A 20,169-nucleotide genomic window follows, 5' to 3' on the forward strand; every position below is an offset into this window, starting at 1 on the left:
AAAACAAGATATAGTTCATTTCATTGGGATAAGTAATAATAAAGTTATAGACGAATGAATGGAAGGAGCGCTGAAAGGTGAAAATTGCTCTGGTGGTCAGGGGGTAAAACCCCTCAGTGGTGAAGTGGTTAAAAATGATGTTTCGCGATAGTGGTCCTTTAGTATGAAAGCCGATGCAATCTTGCAGGGGGTGCTTGGTGGGCTAGTGCAACAGAAAAAGTGGCTGTAGAGGTTTGTTTTTATAGCCAGTGTGTTGTAAAAGAAAAACAACAAAAAAAACCACACACACACACACACACACACACACACACACACACACACACACACACACACACACACACACACACACACACACACACACACACACACACACACACACACACACACACAAAAGACACGACTATTTCATAAAGATTTAGAACGTCCTTTAACTATTAAAGCAAAAAATGTACCCAAAAGGTAGTGTTTTATATTTTAGCAATATTAGCAAAGATTTACACCAAGTTGTTTATTGGGGAAAAAAAATAGTACAAAAATGGTACATTTAAAGGTGAAAAGAATATACAACTCAACTATACAATTACTTACAAGGCAGCCATCTATGTATAAAAGCGAACAGAAAATGGTAAATAGAAGTGAATGTTTATATTTATACAGAAAAGAGGGGTAAAAAGCAGCATAGCACATATGTACACCTATTGTATTTATACCACAGGTTAAAAAGAGACGAAGGTGAAGCCTATTTAGCTGTCCTTGTTCTCAAGCGTCTCTTCATTATAAGATGATCGCTCTCCTTCTCATTAGTGTCAATAATAATCTGCAGAAAAAGAAAACACAATTCAGTTGTTTGGAATGACCCTGACGCAGTGATAGTTTCCATCAGTTACAAATCAAGCAGGTTATTTCACCATAGCATGAACCCAAAGTCAAAACAAACTGATGCGAAACTATTGCCTCCTCCCCCTCATTTTTTGTTTATAGATATTCAACAGTTTTACTTTGTGTTTTAAAAAAGTAGATTTAATGTTTTATTGTCTCTGCTCAATGACACAGTCTTTCAAGTATCCCAAAGCTAAAATACATGAACTATTCACCTCCTTTTTTATCTATCCCTTGCACTCAGAAGCTGTTCTCTGCAAGGCAAGAGTTTATGGCTGTAATTCCAGTGAATCAGTGAAGATGACGCTATATTTTGACTAGGTCCTGACTGGAGAGTCTATTCACGTTTCAAGCACTTTATTATCATTGTGTAACACAACGAAAATACTTTTCATGACAGCCCTCTGTGCATATAGGGAACATAGTGATAGTAACAAAGGTAGGAATAGAAGAATTATACAAGTATGCCTGGTATTTCAAATATTTAAACAATTTGTATATAGAATTAATTATTTCATGGACGATTCAGAGTTTATCAAGTTTATGGCAGAAAGGAAAAAGCTCTCCAGTAACAGAAACTGTCCCTTACATACCTGTATACTAGAACACCAATTTCCCTTCCCCAAAATACAATGATCATGTTTCAGACACATCTCCGCTCATTCACTTCCTACTAATAAGTATTCTGGAATATAAGTAAAAATTGTATTAAAGGGAATCTGAAGTGAAAAAAAAACTTATGATATAATGATTTGTGTGTGTGTAGTACAGCTAAGAAATAAAACATAAGTGGCAGAGATAGGAGTCTAATATTGTTTCCAGTACAGGAAGATTTAAGAAACTCTCCCACAAGAGCTCTGTCTTCTGAAGCTTATTATCTCAATTGTCTGTCATTGCATTTTGTTTTTTTCTGCAGAGGAAAGTTCAAAAAGGTCAGTAGCCTTCTCTGTGAAATCATTCAGAATGCTGAGTGTGGTGTGTAAACTGCAAAAATTAGAGAATGATGCAATGTTATTAAAAAAAAGAAAAAACAATATAACTGGAAATAAAAATATGAGACTATTTTATTTGCTACTAATGTTCTATTAATTATCCGTACTACATAACCAATTCATTATGTCATATTTTTTTTTCCGGTTCAGCATCACTTTAAGCACTAAACAGGGTGGGTGGAGATGAATTCAGGTATGGACTCCATACATTTCTGCCAGTCGGCTATCACTGGATCCACTTGCTTAAACAGAATTTCTCCTGGTCATTATATGCATAAGCTGCATTTCTGGTTAGCGGCTATAGAAAGCTCCATTTGAATTGGCTTGGTGGGCAATCTGTTACTCTGGGTGTTTCAAGACCTACCCCATAGAGACATAAATCCATGCCATGCACTGATGAGGATCAACCAATTCGAAACAGTCTGTATGCATGTTGGATTAGTTTGGCTCTGTAATATTAACAAGCTTACACATCATTGCATTCCAGCGGATCTGGGGGTGTGTTTGGCTACCAGAGACAACAAAGAGACAGTTTCCATATTCAGCAGTGATGCATTGTGGGAGACATATACTCACTTCAACCTGAATAATTTCAGGAAGGCAAATTTCTGTTTTGCATTTCTATTCTGAAATGAAACTGAAACTTGTGCTGCCATCTAGTGGCTGAAGTAGTTCATACAGCCTTCAGCCTTTTATTGCTTTGCTGTTCTGCTTTCATAGTGGCTGGAATAAGATGAGCAAACCAGTGTCAGAAACACCTGATCTGTGGTTGGGAGCGTTCTGCACATGACGTCATACGCAGTGCGCTCCCAGCCATTGTAGCAATTACTTACTGCATGAGCAGGAATGTCCAGTGGAGCTGAGATTTCACTGAACAACTTCCGCTTGGGCTTTTTGGGCTTACTTTCCTCCTGGTTACGCCCAGCCATCACATCTGTGGTCTTCTGTGGCCCAATCGTTCCAAGTAGTAATTTTTTTGCTGAAACAGAAATACAGCATTAAAATCCATCTCCATTTTTTTTTCCCAACCCAACCCTTCCCATCTACCCTGAAGATGGCCAAATTGGGTATTATGTGGTTCCCTCCCTGCTACAGTGGGATCCTATCTGAGCACCTGCTGAAAACTTCATCCCTAGATTTATAATCTTGAGAAGGGATAAACACTAGTGGCCTACACATTGCAGTGGGATGACAAATGGTTAGGGTAGCCACACACCCCTCCTATAGTTATTATTAATTGTATTTATAAAGCGCCAACATATTATGCAGCGCTGGACAATACATATACACAATGGTACAAAGGATGACTAATAGATCGTAATAAGTTTATACAACATAGGCGAAAGATAAACAAGGCAAACGGTACAAAATACATAATCATGCGATATGGGCTGGTTCGGTAGGACCAGTAATACAAGTACGAGGCGGTCATAGGGAAGGAGCTCACAATCATGTAGAATATAGAATACACTAGGGAAGGGAGGACTATAGGCTTACAGTCTATAGTGAAGGAATGAGGTAAAGAGTGGCAGCATAAGCCATAACAGCTCTCAGAAGGCACTGCAGGAGGCCAGGTTGAAGCAACGGCACAACACCTTAGCATTTAGAAGACACTGGGGATCAGGATGGAAGCAGCTTTACGATTTAAATAAAGGACTTTTAAAAGGGAATTTGTTAAAGAGGATCGGTAATAACCTGGTGAGGGGGAAGCCTCATTAGAATCCAGGGCTCCTCTTCACCATCCAGGAATCAGCGCTGGCAGCCCCCCCCCCAAAAAAAAATCAGTGCAGCTGAAATATTTACTTTCCGTGCTCCCGCGCAGGAGCGGCTCTCTGATGGGCTCTGGCAGGACATAGCTGAGCCAGATCAGGTCCGCTCTACTGCGCAGGCAACTCGCTGAAGGTAAATATTTACATCACCGCTGTTTGGGGGCTGCCAGCGCTAGATTGCAGAGGGTGAAGAGGACAGGGGAAGCCTCATTAGGATCCAGAGGCTTGTCCCTCCAGAGGTAAGTACCCCGCAGGGGCACTTTTTTTAAAATTACAGATCCTCTTTAAAGAGGGACCCGAGCACATTTTCATTGTTATAAGCAGGGCTGTGGAGTCGGTCCAAAAATCCACCGACTCCGACTAAGTTTAGGATTCCACCGACTCCGACTCCTCTAATTTGCATATTACAATTTTGTTGATTAAAAGTATGTAACGTGAAATTCGTCTCTTAACTGCCAACGCTTAGGAATTTTACAAGACAACTGAAGTGAGAAGGATATGTAGACTACTATATTTATTCCCTTTAGACTAAAACTAGTCCTTGGTAAGAGTACTTGTAAAAGGTACAAACCGGAACAAAGAACATCTATCAGGCCCTAGGCAATGTAAGTGTGAGTGCATGTAAGAATGATGTGCAGGTACTCTGCAGGGGAATGAGGAGATTCTTCCTCTATTACACATTCTTCATGCACAGTCTGAACATGGATCAGGCCCTAGGCAATGTAAGTGTGGGTGCATGTAAGAGTGATGTGCAGGTACTCTGCAGGGGAATGAGGAGATTCTTCCTCTATTACACATTCTTCATGTACAATCTGAACCAGGTTTATGGGTGATAGACCACCTCTGTGTTCAATGTGCACAACATTCTCAGTGGATTCCCTGCAGCTCTGTGGGGAGTGCATATGTAGAGTATATACTACTGTGCAACAAAGTAAACCTGAGACAGATGAAATTAAAGTTTTATACATACCTGGGGCTTCCTCCAGCCCCCTTCAGGCTAATCAGTCCCTCGCTGTCCTCCTCCGCCACCTGGATCTTCTGCTATGAGTCCAGGTACTTGAGCCAGTCTGGCGTAGTGCACATTCACACACTCCGCCGCCAGGAGCATACTACACCTGTGCAGCACTATTGCGCAGGTGCAGAATGTTCCTGGCTGTGGGAGCGGCATGCGGCCGGACAGCGCTGACTGGCTGAATTACCAGGACTCATAGCAGAAGATCCAGGTGGTGGAGAACAGCGAGGGACTGATTGGCCTGAAGGGGGCTGGAGGAAGCCCCAGGTATGTATAAAACTTTACTTTTCATCCGTCTCAGGTACCCTTTAATTTGTAGTCACCAAACCAAATTTTAACAACATATCAAATGATTTGATTTCATGAGCAAAGAGTGCGTACATTTGCATAAATCAGCATCAATGCAGAATTATTTCCATCTCATTGACCATCTCTATTAGTGACACAGCTACACATTAGGCTTTATACTTACAGCATAGATGTTATTTAGTATATATAAGAGATTCCTGTGTACACATCATATATACAGTCACAATCAGAGGTGTATATCTGACTTTAAAAATACGGGGACTGCTTTATTGAAGCAGCACAAGTAACACATTTTGATTGGTTTATTTCATTTTTTTGGACTGAGCACAGCTATTACTGTATATATACATTATTTTTAATGACTAATATGTGAGAAATAGAACATTTTATCATATTTTCTATTATAATTACAGTTACAAATTCATTAGGAGTCTGAGTCAGTGCATTTTTTCCCGACTCCGACTCCAGGCACCCTAAATTGCTCCGACTCCACAGCCCTGGTTATAAGCATTACTTACCTATGGGGAGCAGCTGGTCTAGCCCCGGTCCATATAGAGTTCACCAACTTCCCCAGGAAGCGACTGTAGTTTGAACCTTTTGTGGTGGTGTAACATGCCTTGTACCACCGCAATGCATGCCAGGAGATGTAGTCCATCGAAGTGAGTACATCTTTCGATCAGGAGATGTACTCACATCAACGGTCTACATCTCCCGAGAAGCATTGTGGCGGCCGGAGGCACGCAACACTGACAGAACACTGACCTTGTTATCGCTCCCTGGGAAGTTTTCCCAAATGCTTTATTTCACAAATTTCAAAGAATCAACAGGTACCATAATATGAGAAATAGACAATACCATTAGTCTGGAAAATGGAAGGAGACTTCTGTAAGAATTCCCCAAGCTTCTGTAGAGTACTATCTTTCTTTTTGCTGGAGAGAGTACTGGAGGTGGAGGGCTGCTTTCTCAAGGTGAACTTCTGAAATAAGGGGGGAAAACATGTGAGCATTATCAATGGCTTTTTACAAGTAATTCAGCAATTGCTATCACTCTCGTATTAGTACTTTGAAGAGCTTTTGATACAGGACTATAATATAACACACATTCATATTTCACCGCATGGTAGAAAGTAATATTTTAATGTTGGTTATCCATAAAATCCTAATGTGGAGTGATAATGCAATGCAACACAGGACTAAGTCCAGTTGACTAAATTAGAAGGTATCTTAAAATGGTATGAACATTTTTTTTTACTGCATTTTTCCGACTATAAGACACACCAAGGTTTGGAAGACAAAAAACAGGGGGGAAAAAAAGGTATGCTAAACCTGGTGCATCCACGGTCCAGGAGCATCCTATGCTCCCCTCCCCCAAATTATTGCCCTCCTTGGGCCTCCTTTGTATCCCATTCCTCCTGTTGTCATCCTCTGCCCCCCCCCCCCCTGTATCCCACAGCCTCTCCAATCAACTCCAGGCTTTGCTATGGGGAGGATCGGGATTGTCGCCATAGTGACGACTGAAGCTCATTGGGAAGGCTGTGGCTCTCGCGGGATCGCGGCCAGGTAACGTATAACGGCGGCGATCGGGGGGGAGGATCAGAAGGGTGCGGGGGGATTTGGAGGACAATGGTAGCTAGCCTAAAGCTAGCTACAAAGGCTACAACAACTATAATTAAAACATTCCTCCCACAGACGCAGCCTCAGAAACTGCGTACCGCCAGGGAGGTTAAGGCTGCACGATTTTAGGGAAAAAAAAATCTAAATTGCAGTTTTTCTCACAAATTGTGATTTTGATTTTATTCACGGTTTTCTGCAAAACAAGCTGTAGCACTAAATTTACAATGCCCCCAGTATGGGTTAGCCAGGTAGATGCATCCAGTATAGTAGTCCGCAGTATAGGTTAGCTAGGTAGGTGCCTCCAGTATAGGTAACCAGGCAGCATAGGTGTAGCTGCGTCAGAGAGTGGGCATAGCATAGTAACAACTTACCTTCTATATTCTTCCTCTCCCAGCCATCCATCGCGTTGGTACCAGCGCCCTCTGTGATGACATGTGGTTACGTCATCACAGGGGTTACCAATGCAACTGACGCCTGGGAGAGAAAGTAGAAAGAGGCTGTGTGGGATCTCGGAAGGTTAGTTGCGCTATAATCTTACGCATGGAACGTGGCAGGTTACAGAAAAATATACGCATTAAAAAAATATCGCCACTTTGACGATTACGATATTTCGATTATAAAACGACTGATCATGCAGCCCTAAAACCTATTGTCAAAAACAAATTGGTAGCAGAATAGCATTAAAACAGTCAAATACAGCACTTGCTCTTCAGTGGAAAAGCTTGTGGTCAATTTCCAAAGAAGTAATTACATTAACTTTAGTTTACTATCTTTGTCAGCTACTATTGAAAAATCACTAGATAGGTTTTAATATATAAATACAGGAGCTATGCAATAAAATGTAATGTCAGCTTTTTAGAGCAGATAAACTGTACTTTGGGAACTTGTAATTTGTAAACAATGGCCTCAATTCACTAAGTTTATCTCCTGTCTTTAATAACGTTTCTAGCGTTATCACCATGGTGATGAGGCATGTATTATTCAGGAAACATTTTACTTCAGGCAAACCTAAAGTTAACTCTTCTGTCTTTAAGTTAAGGTGATATCTCTAAAGTTAACTCTTCAATCCATAAAATAACCCCAGAATTCTAAAGTTAAAAACAGAGTGTTAATTAAGTGCGAGTGAAAATAACTACCAAGGAGGTAACGTAACTACAGAGGAGGTAACTTAAAGTGGATGCAAGATGAACTTTTATACATTGCATAATTGTGTTCCTTGGTTATAGGGCATTCCTCAAGCCAAATACTTTTTTTTTGTTTTAATACACTAATTCCCTATAAACTAAACAAGCCTCGCCCACAGCTTCTCCAAAACGCCAAGGCACTCAGACCCATGTAGCAAGGGCTTATGGGAGCTCAGTCTGGGCAGGAGGAGGTTACTAGCCACAGATTTCAGAGGCAGTAGGGAGGGGGGAGGGAATTTTTCACGGGGGGAGATGCAGTTGCAGATTACCAATCGATCGATTTGAGGCCGCAATAGCAGCATAGGGGGTGATATTGTGGCTGGGAACGCAAAGAATCGCTCGCGTTCCCATGCCTGTCGGGTCCTGACGGCGAAACCGGAAGTGGTCGCTGCTGAGGACGGGAGGATCTCCGAGACACAACGAGGGCACTGATCGGCTGCAGGGGGCTGAGGGAAGCCCCAGGTGAGTAAAAGTCATTTTTTTGGGACACTTAAGGTTACCTTTAAAGGTATTATGATTGCATCAATCATCCAGCTATACAAACCTTTGATTCAGTGTTGTTAATTGCAGGACTTGCAACTGTATTGCTTCTTGTATTTTTCCTGTTTTCGCTTTTTATGATTTCCTAAAAACAAGAGATCACATACATTAAAACATGACAGTACTCATATGCAATGTAAATCACACCTTAAACAGTATTTTAGCAAGATAAAATCATGAATATGCTTATATAATAAAATTGCAGGTGTCTGCATCCACCTGCATCTGAGTGCAGGGCTGCATGGGTGTGTGCACTAGGGAGGCGTGCATGAAAATATGAAAGTACGACAACCTAGCGCCCGTTAAATATATGTCTGTATACATCAAAGCTACAAAGGTGTAATGTCAATGGAAAGATTAAAAAAACATAGGTTCGGTATTGGATGTGACTTAGCAGAAAAACTAAAGCATAAAATAAACATCTTGTGCAAAAGGTTTCTCTTAATCAATGCCATGAAAGATGATTACGGTAGTTAAACATTAATAAAGTGTATTTACAATAACAGACAAGACAATATCGCTTTCCTTGTGGCTAGGCCGAAATCCAATTCCCTACTGAGCATATGAAGAACTGACCGATTGTAAAATTTTAAATATACACACACATATATATATATATATATATATATATATATATATATATATATATATATATATATATATATATATATATTATACAACACTCCTAGAGTAAAATGTACTACATTTTTTCCTGTGTTGCTGTCAATTACAGTAGGTAGTAAAAAGCTTGGGTGGGGGGGGGGGGGGGTGGGGGGGGTGGGGGGGATTATTTAAAAGGTTAGAAAGGATCCAAATAGGCCCAAATTTTATTGGCACTGAGCAAAGTTTTTCACAAAGCTAACATCAGCTTCCTCAGGTATAGTGCCAATAGAGTTTGAACAGATGACATAGTTGGGTTGAAAAAAAAGACATTCGTTCATCGAGTTCAACCAGAAAGGAAGGTACCTAACATAGCATTAACACTAGCCTGCACTCTTACGTATCCCAGTTGATCTATCTAGAGGAAGGTGAAAGACCCTTACAAGGCTTGGGCCGATTATCCCTGAAAGCGAAAACAAAAAATGATTTCCTGACTCCAGATGACAATTAGATAAAATGTAATCCCTAATTAGATTGGTCACAATAAACCGCAGGACGATTCTCGATCGATTTCAGCACAAAAGCTTTCATATTACTGCCATCTTCGTACTTCCCCATTTGCACCCCCCAGTGGTTGCTGGTGTTGCAGCAGGTGGGGGGCGTGTGTGATGCCTACACATGCCCCAAGTGCTATATGCTGGTAGTCACGTGGGGCCTGAAAGTGGAAGTGCAGCACGGGCGGAAAGGTATAACTGCACGGGCTCTGCGTTCCTCGTTTGCGATTGCTGCATGTCGTCACCCAATCAAGCATGGCGGGCCAATATATTCCTGCACGTTCGATCGATACGCCTGACTAATTTCGTCCTGATCAGTTGATCGGGCATGCTCATGGCGGAACCGATTTCCATCTGATTTGATTATAATACTCAAATCGGATAGTCGATTGGCCGCCAAGTCTGGTAATCTATGTGCACCTTAAAGAGAACCCGAGGTGTGTTTGAAGAACGTTATCTGCATACAGAGGCTGGATCTGCCTATACAGCCCAGCCTCTGTTGCTATCCCAAAACCCCCCTAAGGTCCCCCTGCACTCTGCAATCAGACATAAATCACAGCCGCGCTATTTGGGCTGTGTTTACATCTGTAGTGTCAGTCTCAGCTGCTCCCCCGCCTCCTGCATAGCTCCGGTCCCTGCCCCCGTCCCTTCCCTCCAATCAGCGGGGAGGGAAGGGACGCAGGCGGGGACCGGAGCTCTGCAGGAGGCGGGGAGAGCAGCAGACTGACACTATAGAGATAAACACAGCCCGCTGCGACACGCTGTGTGTCGACAGCGAGGCTGTGATTTATGAGGGATTGCAGAGTGCAGGGGGACCTTAGGGGGGTTTGGGATAGCAACAGAGGCTGGGCTGTATAGGCAGATCAAGTCTCTGTATGCAGATAACATTCTTCAAACCCACCTCGGGTTCTCTTTAAGTGTACTACTAAAGGTGGCTATACATCTCCAGATCTACCGCCAGACAGATCCCGTTATGTATAAATCTGATCAGAAAAGGATCTGTTGCCTGCCCACACACTGTAGACAGATTTCCAATAGATTTCAGCATGAACTCTCCTGGAAACTGTCCTAGCACTGCCACCTCTTCTACCTTTATACCAGTTGTGAATTGCTCAAAATGGACTAATGCCAATGCATTGAAATAAATATGGAAACATTAATTAAAGTGGACCTGAACTCAGAACTTCTTCTCTGCTCGAAAAGGTATGCAACAGCATAATAACCTTTAAAGAAAAACATTTCTTTGTTAAAGCTGATACAAATCTTGCAATAAATCGGTCTTCTTCCTGCTTTCATGGAAGCAGACATAGGGTTAGCACCCTGTGTTTACAAATAAGCTGAGGCTGTCGAGAGTCCTGTGCTGACACATCTAAGAGCTCAAATTACATCTGTGATTAGTCACAGATGAGGGAGAATTAGGCTAAACTCTCTAAGTACACACTGGGTGCATTTCTCTCTGTTTTCCTTCTGTCTGGTGCAAGAGTTCAAGTCCACTTTAAAGAGTACCTTTTGGGCGTAAAATCAAAAATCAACTCTATTTGTATCTGTTAAACAAGTAATAAGGATGCTAACCAGGCAATCCAAAAGTTCAAAAAAATCACTTTCTTCTCCATAAATCATCATTCCCTAGTTTCCTTGGCTCTTATTTGGTACATTTGCCGTACAAAAGAAGTTGCAGGGCATGATGGGTTTTCTTTTTTTCTTCTTTACTTTCCCCTCAGGATTAACTAATGCAGCCTGATTTGGCTGAAGGCTCTTTCCCTCCTGTTTTCCCCTCCCACACCTCTGTTCCTCTCTGATTAGCCAATATTTCTCAATGAACTTTCTATTGCAGAGCTGGGTGGGAGTGTCTGAATACTGGGAGGAGATTGGCCAATTCAAACACAGACAGTAAGGGAGGAAATGATGTCAGGATTGGCTTCAAGACACAAACAAAATGGAAAATCCTAAGCAGGCTTTTCTCTTTTTTTACTATAGAAAAATCACTAAAATCTAAATGTTGACAGTGCAATACATATGATATGTAAGTAGAGCAAGTATTTATCTACTTGTATTTTTTTTTCGGAGATAGTATGGCTCACAGCTCCACTTTAAAGGCAAGCATATGTTTAGAAGTCTCTAAAAATACCAGCTTTACTCATGGACTCACTAAATTTATTTGGTATTTAAAGTACAAACTTCATAAAGGTTTAGTTGCTGAAACTGAATTTACTTTGCTCAACCAGTCCTCTGGTGATCAAACTAGCAAGTGGCCATATTTTCTAGGGAAAACACTTGAAAATGAACGGCTTTCACGGCAACCACTTCAGTTCCAAATTTATTTCCTAGCAAGAGGTAAGAAATCCTTGCAAGATGAGCCGTGTAAACAGACTTGTGCAGTGCAAACAGAAGATAATGGGCAATAATGGATGTCGGCTATAGGAACACTGTGTTCTATATGGAGTTGAAAGGTTGAGGCTAATAACTACCGAAATAAGTCATACGTCTGAAGTACACTTCACTGCAGGGCAGCAGAGTGCCTGCGCACTGACACAAGAATGTACTATGTACATTATTGTATCAGCAATTATATAAATATCTACAGCCCGAATCTATACTAAGAAAACAGACATTAAAGAGTCTTAGAAAAACCTCGCACACAAAGTCATGGGTGAAAATATTAGTACTCTTGCATTGATGTTAGAAAATGCACCAATTCCCCAGAAAATTGGATCAATTACAGATGCTTTGGTATTGTCATGTTCATTCCTTTTGTTGGCACTGAAAGAACGTGGAAAAAGCAAAGGGGAAAAAAAAAACAAAGCAGCAAGATTCCACAAAAAAAGTCAAACAAATGGGCGGGACAAAATTAATGGTGCCCTCATCTTATTGCGTGCAGTGTTCTCCCCAGAATTTTTTTCCAGCTGGGTTGCATGAAAAAGTAGCTGGGTGGGGCGAGATGAGAAAATGCAGGGCCAGCGCTTCCCTGCACAACTCTGCTTACAGCATAGAAGGAGGTGAGCCGATGACAGCCGGGTGCTCACCAAAACTAGCCGGGTGGAGCACCTGGCTAAAAGAGCCTGGGGAAACCACTGACGTGGTAGCACACCCTTTAGAAGCAATAACAGATATTAATCTCTTTCTGTAACGGTGAACGGATCTTTTACATTTCTCTTTTTGTACCACTCTTTTGCCTGCTGCTCCAGTGTCTGGAGAAGGGGTCCTTCTTTCAACTGCTGTTTTTAGATCTTTCTACTGGTGCTCCATGGGATTTAGATCTGGACTTTGTGTTTGTTTCACGTGTGCAACTGAAAAACAACTAAAGCCAAAAGCTCAGCATGACAGCCGAGCAATTGGCTTGGCTTATAAGGGAATAAAGATGGCAGCCCCCATGTTAATCTTACTTCGTTCCCTTTAAATAATTTTCTAAGGCTGGTTCACACTTGGTGTTTTTTCAGCACTAATACTAATGTACCCCTATGGATACATTTACACTGCGGCGTTTGCCATTTCGATCAATGTCAAACATGCTGCATGCAGAGTCTTTGAGGCGATTGCGCTGTGATTCTCATACTACACGTGCAAATAGCAAGTTTTTGCCACCGAATCGGGATTGCGGAACCGAATGAGATCGCTGGGAAGCAGCGGGCAAGCACCCAATGTGAACCGGCCCTAAGTATGTTTTGGGTCTTTGCCCTGCTGTAGGGCCTTCTCCATTATGAAACACGGTTGCAATCACACTGTGCTGCAACTGCATTTCAAACTAATTTCCCCTAATTAGATCAAGCCACTATAATCAGTATAGAGATCTCAATCGCATCGAAAACGCGGCAGGACGACGATTGCGCTCAGGGCAAAATTGCAACGCAATCAGATCGCACTAATGGAGATGGCCACTGCCGTTTCCATTGGTTTTACTGTACCCTGCGTTTTGCGATCGGTTAGTGAATTGAATCAGATCACAAAACAAAGGCTAGTGGAAAAGGGCCCTAGGACCCCTGACTTCTGGGTGAGACCCGGCTTTTTGACATTGGGCGTCATTCATTCAGACAATGACAGATGGTGTTTGCTGACAGTTTTACCCTGTGCCTGCAGGAGTGCTTGAATATGTTTGGAAGCTGATTTAGGTTCTTTTCCCACCATATAATACCGCATTCCACATCCAGAGAGATTGGCTACAGAGCTATGGGCTGTAAACCTCTTCACAAGGTTGCACACAGTGGACACCGGAACATTAACATCTCTGTAGATAGACATGTAGCCTTGGAACTGTCCATCCTTTTTTATAATTGTGGTTCTCAAATCATCAAACAATTCTTTGCTCTTCTTTCTTTTCTCCATGACTAGCAGCATTTATTTACACATTTTAACTGATTGCAAATGGGAATTAACACATTAAAACGTGTTAATTGCTACAGATGAGTTGAATTACAAATTAACCTCTTGAGGACCAGAGGTTTATACAGCCCTAATGACCAGGCCATTTTTTACAATTCTGCACTTCACCAATTTATTGCTTGGTCATACAACTTAGCACCCAAATAAAATGTTACCTCCTTTTCTTCCCTCTAATAGAGCTTTCTTTTGGTGGTCTCTGATTGCAGCTGCCATCATTAGTTTTTTTTTTTTATTAAGGAAAAAATATATATTTTTTTAAATAAACCTTTTTCTGTCATCTCTCCTCCCCTCCCCTTAACTAGCCTCAAGGTACATACACATGTCTGATTTTTGCAAATGACCCGTCGTTTGGACGTCCAAACAACCGGTCGTTCGGACATCAAATCGGGCGTGTATAGTCTGTCGTTCAGCTGATAAGACTTGACTTGAGCCATCCGCCAACCGTCCGAACGACCAGTCGTTTGGACGTCCAAACGACGGGTCGTTTGCAAAAATCAGACGTGTGTACGAGCCTTTAGACTTGCGATACACACACTACATGATGCATACAAAGGCCTCAGCCTATGTATGGGATTAGATTGTGAGCCACTCTCAGAGATAGATAAGTGACAGGACTTTTCTCTGTACAGTGCTATGCTAGACCGCAGCGCTGTACACGTTTATTTTTTTTTTTTTCTATATTACAGCCTGCCAGCTCCGATAGTGGCTGGCAGGCTGATCGCTGCATCCTTCCTCTGTTTAAAGCCAGGGACACACGTTTGAGCGAGTGCACGTTCACAGCTAATCCCACCCACCGCACTTGACTCCAATCAGCGTAAAGCGGTCCCCCAGCAGCCATAATGTGCCAATAATTTTGTCCAGGCCATTTTTGCCGTTTTACGTGAAACGTTTAACATTTTCCCCACTGTTAGTGTTCTTCCAGTGCCACCAAAAAAAAAAACAAAAAAAAAACATGACAATAACGAAGCATTTGTAATGGCAACACTTTTCTGAGTGTCAATATTTTTGGCCATGACTAGAAAGATAAATGGATTGAGAGCCTGTGCTTACATTTGCCTTGTTTTCCTACAACGGCCAATAAATATACAGCTTGGGAGAACATGATCAGTCTCTCAGGTTTTATCTGAACAGCTTTGCCTTTGTTTTTAAAAAATGCTAACAATAATTCTCATTTCCACATAAAACACAATTTTAAAGAGGAACTGTAACCAAGGATTCAACTTCATCCCATTCAGTAGCTGATACTCCCTTTCCCATGAGAAATCTTTACCTTTTCTCAAACAGATCATCAGGGGGCTCTGTGTGGCTGATACTGTGGTGAAACCCCTCACACAGTGTGATGTCAGCACCTAGGTACTGACATCACACTGTGGGAGCCTTATTGCAGTGAGATCACCTGCCAGCAGTAAAGCTGTCGTCATGTGATAAATTTCAGATTGTAAATCATGGAAAGGAAACCCGAGCGATTCAAGACAGATAAGCAGATGAGACATCGGATGTTAGCGATACGGCTGCGCTGCGTGGAGAAAGCCGCTGGAGGCAGACTGCTGTCAATACCAAACCTGCACTCCCTTGTATGTCTGTAACAGACATACATGGATTTAAATGTGAGTTTTAAATTTATAATATAAGAAGTGCAATACAAGTTTTAAAGACGGCATCACGCTATGCAAAGGTGATTTATTTTTGCATGTGCGCAGGAAAAACGGAGCAAGAGGAAACAAAGCCCACATCAGACCAGACAGGCTGGGAGGATAACAAAAACACATATGATCATTTTCTATGATCTGAGGAGCTGGTGAGTGAATCAGAGAAAGGAAAGATTTTACAGTGAGCAAACACTGACTTAAAGCCGACCTGAACTCTTGCACAGGACAGAAGGAAAACAGAGAAATGCACCCTGTATGTATTTAAAGAGTTTAGCCTGTCTAATACCCAAACTCATTTGTGTCTAACCACAAGTTGTAATTTGATCTCTCTCATGTGAGCAGACTGCCACGGGAGATAAGCTCACAAAACAGAGGCTGTTTAAGAATATGTCTGCTTCCATGAAAGCAAGAAGTAGAAACAGTGCAGATGTATTACAAGATTTGTATCAGCTGTAACAAATGAATTGAACCTCCAGACTAAACATCTACTCAGCAGCACTGAAAAGGCTTGGTGTTTCTTTAACAGTTTCACAGCATCAGAACTTTGTTTTTCTTACCCAAGCCTCATTTTTAGCTGCACAGAAGCTAAGCTCCACCCCATCAAAGAAATCTGCCTGGGCATTTTTCCCCTGATGCTGTGCAAAGCATGATGGGATTTCTGATGTTTTTGTTCTGGTTGCCTACCATGCACAGCTTGGAGAGGTGCTCAGGACACAGGACAGTTGGAACTGTGTCTCATGCTCCCTTGTCACCTCCTTTCAACCAAACAGATGGCTGCCCCCATGAAATCACAAACATTTGCATGTTCTTTTAAAACAGGGTGGGTTATTATATAACTAATCTATTTTAATTAACACAACTAATGTAACTTAATGGCAGTATGTTTGATTAGGATAAAGTTCCTCTATAAAGAGAGTCTGAAGCAAATTTTTTTTTAAGCCTTAATCTTAATAATCATGTACTCACATTAGCCTCTGCGGTATTTCTGCCTTAAAACGTGCCTCCCTCCCACTCTAGAAAATAAGCTTTTTTTTTATCTCTGCCACTAAATTAGTCGCAGAATCTACTTGCAGGAAGAGGCAGAGCTGAGCACCTTAGCTCTGCCTCCCTTAAGCTGGCCATACACTGGCCCGATTTGCCGCTGTTTCGACAGCAGATTCGATCACTGGGAACGAATCTGCTGCCAATCGTTCACGCTACACGCCGAATTTCGATCCATTCTGTCCGATCCCGTCGATCGCGCCGTGCGGAAAATAACCGTCGATCGCCCGCGGGTAAAGAGCGCATCGCTAGCGGCGTTCGAATGCCCGACGCAATAGAGCCGCATACATTACCTGCTCCGCCGGCGCGACTCCCGTGTCTCCGCTCTTCTTCTCCGTCTCCGCTCTGGTCTCCGGCATGCTTTCCTTCTTCCTGTCCCGGCAGGAAGTTTAAACAGTAGAGGGCGCTCTACTGTTTAAACTTCCCCCAGACAGGAAGAAGGGAAGCATGCCGGAGACCAGACCAAAGCGGAGACGGAGAAGAAGAGCGGAGACACGGGAGTCGCGCCGGCGGAGCAGGTAATGTATGCGGGATGGGGGGAAGCGGCGGCAGCACCACCACCACCACAGATTGTGAACGGTCTCATGCTGAAATCGGTTCACAATCTGTTTGCAGTAAAGTTAGCCATACGATCCCTCTCTGATCAGATTCGATCAGATAGGGATCTGTCTGTTGGTCGAATCTGATGGCAAATCGACCAGTGTATAGCTACCTTTAGTGTCAATCAGTAAAGTGTGAAAGCATTTTGATAACAGTAAACAAAGAGGTTGCCACTGAAATGTATGCACCAGTACTTAGCAGCACTTCCCAAACAATTCCTATCTCAATTAAAAAAAATATGTTAATCGATAGTGTTCCTTTAAAGGTGCGTACACGCACTACAGAAGCCAACGATGGGTCCGCCAGACCCTCCCGCTGGATGGACTTTCAGCAGACTGCAGTGCGTGTCTACGCACTGTCGGCGGACTGATAAGGCTGTTCCTGAACGATCCGCTCAGCGTGATGTGTGGAGCGCTCCGTCATTCTATTTTAAATGGTTTTATTATGTGTGTATGGTCGCATTTTCTACTTACCTTCCAATACAGATTGCCTTGATTAGCATTATCCTATGATTGATGGCACTTTGTAGACGTCACTCCTGCAGGTCTGCAGTTTATGGGTGCCTATACGTGGTTGAGTATGTGCAATCAATTTGTTGTTTCAGTCTTTTGGTTGATACCACCTTATGCTGTAATTATGTTACTTGTTCACAGTGTGATTGCTTTTCTTTCAGTGCATTTGCAATTGTGAGTTGTCCTACTACCTGCTTGTTTTATTACCTCTCCAATAAAAATTGTAAAAAGTAAATAAAACGATATATATATATATATATATATATATATATACACATACATATACACATACACACAGTGGGATGCGAACATTTGGGCAACTCCACTCAGTATCAGCAGATTCTGGAGACCAATGTCCAGGAATTAGTGACAAAGCTGATGCTGCGCCAGAATTGCATCTTTCAACAAGACAACGACCCTAAACACTGCTCAAAATCCACTAAGGCATTCATGCAGAGGAACAAGTACAACGTTCTGGAATGGCCATCTCAGTCCCCAGACCTGAATATAATTGGAAATCTGTGGTGTGAGTTAAAGAGAGCTGTCTGTGCTCGGAAGCCATCACACCTGAATGAACTAGAGATGTTTTGTAAAGTGGAATGGCTCAAAATACCTTCAACCAGAATCCAGACTCTCATTGGAACCTACAGGAAACGTTTAGAGGCTGCAATTTCTGCAAATGGTGGATCTACTAAATATGATTTATTTATTTATTTTGTGGTGCCCAAATTTATGCACCTGCCTAATTTTGTTTAAACAATTATTGCACACTTTCCGTAAATACAATAAACTTCCATTTCACTTCTTAAATATCACTGCGTGTCTCCTATATCATATATTTAACTGACATTTTTTATCGTAACAACCAACGATTTATACAGGAAAATCAGGACGATTAACAAGGTTGCCCAAACGTACGTGTGTGTGTGTGTGTACGTGTGTGTGTGTACGTGTGTGTGTGTGTGTGTGTGTGTGTACGTGTGTGTGTGCGTACGTGTGTGTGTGTGTACGTGTGTGTGTTTGTGTGTGTGTGTACGTGTGTGTGTGTACGTGTGTGTGTGTGTGTACGTGTGTGTGTGTGTGTGTACGTGTGTGTGTGTGTACGTGTGTGTGTGTGTACGTGTGTGTGTGTGTGTACGTGTGTGTGTGCGTGTACGTGTGTACGTGTACGTGTGTGTGTGCGTGTACGTGTGTACGTGTATGTGTGCGTGTACGTGTATGTACGTGTGCGTGTGTGTACGTGTGCGTGTGTGTACGTGTGCGTGTGTGTACGTGTGTGTGTGGGTGTGTGTGTGGGTGTGTGTGGGTGTGTGCACGCGTGTGTGTACGCGCGTGTGCCACAGAACACACAAATCTCATGGTATCAGATGATGAAGAATATGAGTGTATATATATATATATATATATATATATATATATATGTATATATATATATATATATATATATATATATATATATATATATATATATATATATATGAATATATAATGAGTTCTGGGTCACCATGAGCTTGCTGGTTAGTCTGTACCTCTCGGTTTACAAGCCCTACTCCATAGAGCCAAATTAATCCATGCCATGCACTGATGAGGATCAAACAATCCGAAACAGTCTGTATGCATGTTGGATTATTATGGCTCTGTACAATTTAACAAGCTGACACATCATTGCATTCCAGCGGTTCTGGAGGTGTGTTTAGCTTCTAAGGGTACAATGGTTAATTTGCATATATTCAGCAGTGGTGCTCTGGGAGACATCTCGAGCTCACTCCAACCTGAATTATCGCAAATTCTTTCTGTTTTAGGAAAGCAAATTTTTGTTTTTCTTAACATCTTAGTAAGGGGGCTTTTAGGACCATTGTAGTCCCTTACACAGTCCAATGAGTTCTGGGTCACCATGAGCTCGCTGGTTAGTCTGTACCTCTCGGTTTACAAGCCCTACTCCATAGAGCCAAATTAATCCATGCCATGCACTGATGAGGATCAAACAATCCGAAACAGTCTGTATGCATGTTGGATTATTATGGCTCTGTACAATTTAACAAGCTGACACATCATTGCATTCCAGCGGTTCTGGAGGTGTGTTTAGCTTCTAAGGGTACAATGGTTAATTTGCATATATTCAGCAGTGATGCACTGGGAGACATCTCGAGCTCACTCCAACCTGAATTATCGCAAATTCTTTCTGTTTTAGGAAAGCAAATTTTTGTTTTTCTTAACATCTTAGTAAGGGGGCTTTTAGGACCATTGTAGTCCCTTACACAGTCCAATGAGTTCTGGGTCACCATGAGCTTGCTGGTTAGTCTGTACCTCTCGGTTTACAAGCCCTACTCCATAGAGCCAAATTAATCCATGCCATGCACTGATGAGGATCAAACAATCCGAAACAGTCTGTATGCATGTTGGATTATTATGGCTCTGTACAATTTAACAAGCTGACACATCATTGCATTCCAGCGGTTCTGGAGGTGTGTTTAGCTTCTAAGGGTACAATGGTTAATTTGCATATATTCAGCAGTGATGCACTGGGAGACATCTCGA

The 20,169-nt window shown here is 42.1% G+C and overlaps 1 protein-coding gene across 3 annotated transcripts in view; it reads right to left on the minus strand.

Annotated features, from left to right (window-relative positions):
• Positions 1-503: 503 nt before the first annotated feature.
• The window catches only part of KIF20B (kinesin family member 20B), a 175,136-nt gene continuing 155,470 nt past the window's right edge, over positions 504-20,169 (minus strand). For 2 of the 3 annotated variants that reach the window (XM_068258632.1, XM_068258631.1), the window contains 4 exons: positions 8,303-8,383; positions 5,817-5,937; positions 2,705-2,850; positions 504-817 (listed from right to left, as the gene is read on the minus strand). In XM_068258632.1, coding sequence (XP_068114733.1) covers positions 740-817; positions 2,705-2,850; positions 5,817-5,937; positions 8,303-8,383 — 426 coding nt within the window. In that variant the 3' untranslated portion in view covers positions 504-739. The remainder of the gene's footprint in view (positions 818-2,704; positions 2,851-5,816; positions 5,938-8,302; positions 8,384-20,169) is intronic. The other variant, XM_068258633.1, reaches the window with a different exon arrangement.

Source organism: Hyperolius riggenbachi, chromosome 10, assembly GCF_040937935.1.
Source record: "Hyperolius riggenbachi isolate aHypRig1 chromosome 10, aHypRig1.pri, whole genome shotgun sequence".
NCBI lineage: Eukaryota > Metazoa > Chordata > Amphibia > Anura > Hyperoliidae > Hyperolius > Hyperolius riggenbachi.